Here is a 6,000-nt window from a genome sequence, read left to right as displayed (position 1 = left end):
TGAAACAGTAAGGAAAATACAAGAGAAGAAACTGAAAGAATTATAATCACTGCAAAATAGGAAGAGGTGGCTGGACATGTTAAACAGTTTGGCGGTTAATTTGTAACATTTTTGGTGACAATCAGCACACGGATTTCTCTTCATGTTCCTTAAGATGTGCAGTATATATTTTCATTGTAGATTGGTTACTTCAAAAGTCCAGTAAAGTGACAGTGGAGAGCTATCCGATATACATCTTAAAGAAGACTCCCTGTGAGTCGATTAAACATTTCATTTTCAAGTCAAATCCTTTACATGAAATAGACACCAACAATAGAAGGGGATGAGAAATGTCTTTTATCAAAATAAACCTGCTATTCACAGACCTCGGCCACAACATCTCCCAGGTACTTCTGCAGAATAAGGTCAAGCTCAGCTGCAGCCTGGCGGAAGCACTTGTCCACCTCAGATAAGTCACACCTGGCCATTGTATTTTCGAAGTAGGATTTCAGCGCCTCTTTCACCTCCTCATAGTTGTCCTGCTTCATGATTCCTGTGCCCTGGGAGAACAAGAAAGGTGAATATTCATCATCATCCCTCAACGATTCTCCAAATTGCCTGACTGCAGACACCACCATGAGGAGGAGCTGGAGTGACATAACATCATCAGTAGGCAGTGAGTCAAGAGAGGGGGAGTCATCCCACTGTTATCCTTATCCATGATCAAGAGTCTCACCCCCTGCTTTACGCTGTCCCTAGTGGTGATCTGTAGACAGTGTGTCTTCCACCTCACCCACCTCCTGAGGCAATAAACTTGAATAAACAGAGGGCTGGAGGCCCAGCCCGGCTCCTGTCTCTCTCCCCTTGGGGACAGGAGATTTTCTCAGAACCATGTTGAGGTGAAATGGGAGTGGGATGACGCAGGTGTCTTGGAGAGGTGAGTCGCCCCAGCCCCTGCATACCTCAGTGTGATTCAAGCAAGGGGGAGGGGTTTAAGGGACTTACCAATCCCGCGTATGCACCCTCTGATTCAAAGTCAGGCAGGAGCTCATTGTACAGCGCCAGGCAGTCCAGCTGGATAGATGATATCATGTTCTGAGCCCAGGTCCGCACCCGTATCTCCTCCTCCTGGAGCAGCCCCTTCAGCTCGACCTGCAGGCCCTCCCTGAGCCGCCACAGGGCCGCTGGGGTCAGGCCCGGGTGAGCGGGTGTACCAGGGGGTGGGTGAGGGGGTGTGTGAGGGGGCGAGCAATGGGGTATGTGGGCTGCCAAGGAGGAGGTCCATGCCCTGTCCTTCTGCAGATCCCTCTCCGGGCCCTTAGGGTAGTTCCACAGCTGGGTCTCGGTCTCCTGCCTGGTGATTGGCTGGCTGGCCTGAGGGGACAGGGGCACAGAGAGGGCATGAGGAGGACAGAGAGAAAACTGAGAGGGTCTTCTCTAGGAGGACCAAGCCCTGCCCCTGGTCTCCCAGCAATCACAGTCACCAACATTGCAGCTGAAACCAAACTTTCGACAGATGTCACAGACATATCAGGCTCACAGACTTGCAGCTCTCGGCTGCCCGGGGTGAGACGCAGGGGGAGTCTGCTCCCTCTTCCTCTGACAGTCTTATCAGATGACAGCGGCAGACCTGATCCAACCCCACCTTCCCTTTCACACACAGCCACACACAGGCATGACTGTGTCACCATCATCAACACCTCCACCATTATAATCTCCACTATCTTCGTCACCATCATCTTCATCACATTTCTAATAAATGATCTCCACCATCTTCATCACCATATCCTTCTTCATCATGACAATCATCATGTCCACCATCATCATCATCAACACCTTTCCATCAACATCATCATAATAACCACCTTCATTATCTACACTACCATCTGCATCACCATCATCATCCTGAGCAGAACACATTGGTTGTCTTACACTGGAAGAATCTTTGCTCAGTGCCTCAGTATCGGTTGCCCCTCTCCGGCCTTTCAGGGTCACATCCACCTCTGTCAAGACCCGTCAGCAAGTTGACTGCTTTAGTCTCACCAGCAGAAGCCAACCAAGTTTGTGTCTCAGTACAGGTTTATTCTTAGTCTAACAGTATTAATACAGTATTCTTTACATAGAGGAGGGTGGGTGTGTGGAACAAGCTGTCTAGCCATGTTGTTGAAGCCGATAGGGTGGCTTATCTTAAGAGAGAGCTGGATGAGACCCTACAGTCAGGACAGGAGGCACTACTGTATGTAGAGGGAGGTGGGTGTGTGGAACAAGCTATCCAACCATGTTGTTGAAGCCAATACTCACGTTCCTGTGGGATCTGCCCCAGGTCTCGGTGTGACACCCTTCTCTCTGCTCAGCCATTCCTCTCTCAACTTGAGTGAGTTTCTCCAGGCGGTGCTGGGGAGGAGAAAACAGAGTTACCAGCCAGTCAGACAAACACTCATCATCATCATGGGCCAAGATGACCCTACATGACAGTGGCCTGTCATCCTCGATCCAGACGCAGTGTCCAGCCCTCAGCTATCCAGCTTCATGATCCCCAACATCCCTATTGAGGGGCCAGTTCTGCTAGACCAGGGGTCTCAAGCCCAATCACAATCCCTGGAGAGCCAGGTGCATCTCCAGGTTTTCTTTCCAAACCTAGCCAATTAAACAATTAATCTAATTATTTTCATAAGAAGATGTGGAAATAATGTGTTTAATAATATATTTTGATGTCTCTCACTGTTGAAGACTCAAAATATTCAAGGCACAGTTGGATATTTAAGGTCTGGATAAAGGTACAGTATTAGAATATTTTTTGTTTAATTAAAAAATTAGATCAACTTTGTAACCAAAACCTCTGGGCAGGAAACCAGATGATTCACCAGACCCTCTAGGAATGGAGTTTGAGACATGCTCACCCTCTCTCACACACAACCTCACACACACTCACCCTCTCACCACTACTACTACTACTACTACTACTAAAAATAATAATAATAATAATAATAATAATGCAGACTTGCTTTTCTTGGGGTCTTGGGTTTGGCTCCTGTGTTGGCTGAGTCTCCTGTTACCTCCTTCCTGATCTGGGGATGTCAGACACAGTTCTGTTACAGACACGGGCTGGACTAGACTCACAAGCACACACACCCACAGACACACACTCCCACACACTAACACACACGCAGATGCACACACTGTCAGGTAGAGTCTTTCTCCTCCTCAAGAGAAGACAACAGAGCCCTGCTACTGCGATGAGCTTTAATTTCAGGAGGAGGAAGAAGAGGAAGAAACACAATATGAAGAAGACCAGCAGTGGACTCACAGCTCTCTGGGTCTGGGGCCTGACTCTCAAACTTGTCTCCAGTCTCTGGTGAGTTTGGACATCTTCTCTGTTCACCTCTGTTGACATCTGTGGACAGGACAGTTCAGTTAGACAAACAAGTTCGACCAGACTTCACTCTCATAGTCAATCAATCAATCAATCAATCAATTTTTGTCTTATATTTTGCCTTTTAATCCAGAACATCACAGCACTTTACAAAACATACCTGGAAAATAGAGTATAAATGTGTAATACTGTAGTTCCTGGAGTAAGTGCTTGGATAATCCAACTACCACTGTTGTTACTTCTGCTGCTACTACTATGACCATGACTACAAATTCTAATACTAATTCTGATATTAATACTACTACTGCTGTCATTACTAGTAATAGTGATAAAAACAGAGCACTCACAGCTCTCTGGACATTGGTCTGGAATCTAGAAAATGGTTCCATTCTCAGGCGACTCTGGACCTCAACACCTGTTGATGGGTCACTTCTGTCAGACACACGAGTGGAGCCCAAGCCCACAGATATACACCCACACAATCACACACATTATAACACACTGACAGACACCCACCCACACATATTCACACACAGACATTACACACACACACATACACTACACACACTCACAGACACACATTCACAGACACACACACAGACACAACACACACTCACAGACACGACATACATTTATACACACAATCAGACACTCACACACATACTCGCACACATTCACAGACACACACATAGACTACAAATACTTATAGACACACACCAACACACACACACACAGACAAAAACACACACACTCATAACTACAAATACAGTATAACTAACACCAACACAAATGCCACTAACATTAAAACAGTAACACTATCATTTAGAATTACACTATCATTATCACTGACACAAACTACTACTACACTACTAATACTAATAATAACAATAATGCTATCACTAAAACTAACATGACTACTAGTGTAAATACTCTAACAGTAACTCTATAATTATAACTAATATTAACATGAATACTGGCATCAAAACTATCAGAAGCGCAATCACCATTAATACTGACATGAACACTAGCATTAATATTAAAGCTACCGATTGTACTCTCACTAATATTAAATATGAATACACTCGCATTAGTATTAGTCCGTGACGTCAAACCACTCTTTGTGACGAAGGCGAGACACCTAGCTGGGCACAGTGAAGTGGCACGTGTCGCCGTGGTTACCATACTTATAATTTGTAAACAGTGGAAAAATGCATTTAAACTGTTATCTACACAAATTTATCAACTTGGAATATAATTTTCAAGCTCTAGAATACGATTTCTAAACAATCATTTGAATAATCATTCTTTAATTTGGGATTGAACATTATGAACACTAAACGCACTATGGTATTTGATCGATACAGGCTGTATTGACTCTTTTCTAGATATTTAAAGAATTTAAAGAAAAAAAAGAATCAGTACTCACCAATCGGTGAAGTTAATTGATGATTCTAAGGTTTTTTAGTTGAATTAAGTGGTTGTCGATACATAAGTTATCAATATCTCTCCTCCGTGCTCTCAGCGCTCCTCCCGCGGTCTCGCTCTCTGATCCCGGCGCTCTGGCTGGTGTCTGTGACGTCACAGCGCTCTTTCTGACAGAGCAGAGCGCGTCTCCGCTGGAGGAGACTCCTGTCCGGAGCCCGGGGGGCTTTTCTTACAGATATACTGTAACATCTCCAAAAGAAAAAACACCAGGCTGTGAAGAGAGGCGATTCATAACAGCTGGAAAAGGAGACCGACAAACAGAGGAATACAATTTATTAAACAAAAAAAATAGTTTACTTCACAGACTAATGCGTTGTAAAGCATACTCCGGTAGAGCAGAAGAGAAAGGGCACAAGTCCCTGTAATAAGCGCTTTTAAGGTTGAAGATCATCATATCCTGGTTTTATTTCCACTCAGTTTGGTGATTTAATTAACTGTATAATTGTTATCAGACTCTGTTTAACTGTATATTTATAAGACTCCGTGAGAGACGTGTGGGAGACGCTGAATCCCAGGGCTGGTGTGGAATAACACACAGACAGGTCTTCTGTGTGATCTGAGTCCCACTGCTCAGAGCTACAGACTGGTCAACTGGTCACTATCATAGACAAGACCATCGGTCTGCTGCTGCTAATAATCATATTACACTTATAAGAGTAGCAATACTGCTGTTCATTAAATCAGTAAAAATAATAAAAAGAGATAATCACATATTGCTCAATTTTCAGTAAAACACTTCTGACAGAGGGATGGAGGCTGACTTACAGTAAAGACAATGAATCAGGGCAGTAATACTGAAGGGCTGGAGGGCCTGGAAAGGGTTAATAGAAGCTTCTTGCTTCTGACCTGGAACAGAGCTCACAGCTGCCAGATCAGTGACCCCTGAGCCCTGTTCATGGAGAGGAGAACCAGGAGCTCTGCTCTGTCTCTAAGAGGCTGTGAGGAAGGAGAAAAGGGGGAGATGTGACTTGAGTCCAGGCTATTCTGTCTGATATTGTTCATGTAGCAGCACTGATTGTCTCAATGTCCTCTGGTTCTGGATTGTCAGGATAAAGAGAAGAATGGAGATGAGCTTCTGTGTGTTCAGGAGGGAGGAGTTTGGGTAAAGTACTGAAGGACCCAGAGCTCTGTGTGTGAGTCTGAGCTGTGAATCTGACTGAGAG

The 6,000-nt window shown here is 44.7% G+C and overlaps 1 protein-coding gene across 2 annotated transcripts; it reads right to left on the bottom strand.

Annotated features, from left to right (window-relative positions):
• Positions 1 to 318: 318 nt before the first annotated feature.
• Positions 319 to 5,074, bottom strand: LOC148663743 (uncharacterized). Of its 2 annotated transcripts, none has more exons than XM_088631433.1 (7): positions 4,779 to 5,074; positions 3,700 to 3,767; positions 3,287 to 3,373; positions 2,985 to 3,047; positions 2,257 to 2,373; positions 985 to 1,353; positions 319 to 539 (listed from the first exon to the last, which is right to left on the bottom strand). In XM_088631433.1, the coding sequence occupies exons 2-7, from the start codon at positions 3,739 to 3,741 to the stop codon at positions 354 to 356; spliced, it is 864 nt and encodes a 287-aa protein (XP_088487559.1). In that variant the 5' UTR covers positions 3,742 to 3,767; positions 4,779 to 5,074; the 3' UTR covers positions 319 to 353. The 2 variants fall into 2 exon arrangements, with proteins under 2 accessions (XP_088487559.1, XP_088487560.1); XM_088631434.1 differs by having other exon boundaries at positions 2,281 to 2,373; positions 4,779 to 5,073.
• Positions 5,075 to 6,000: the final 926 nt, after the last annotated feature.

Source organism: Lepisosteus platostomus, chromosome 5 (assembly GCF_059453375.1).
Source record: "Lepisosteus platostomus isolate fLepPlt1 chromosome 5, fLepPlt1.hap1, whole genome shotgun sequence".
In the NCBI taxonomy this organism is placed as follows: Eukaryota; Metazoa; Chordata; class Actinopteri; order Semionotiformes; family Lepisosteidae; genus Lepisosteus; species Lepisosteus platostomus.
Note: the sequence above shows the minus strand (reverse complement) of the source record. Positions and strands in the feature narration are given on the sequence as shown.

What these genes read in the sequence shown, in the direction of transcription:
- LOC148663743 (XM_088631433.1), bottom strand. Translation starts at nt 3,741, where the DNA reads ATGGAACCATTTTCTAGATTCCAGACCAATGTCCAGAGAGCT. An exon ending in AGACCAATGTCCAGAGAGCT is followed by an intron (nt 3,374 to 3,699) that starts GTGAGTGCTCTG and finishes TCCTGTCCACAG; the next exon opens with ATGTCAACAGAGGTGAACAG. An exon ending in AACCCAAGACCCCAAGAAAA is followed by an intron (nt 2,374 to 2,984) that starts GCAAGTCTGCAT and finishes TCTCCTCCCCAG; the next exon opens with CACCGCCTGGAGAAACTCAC.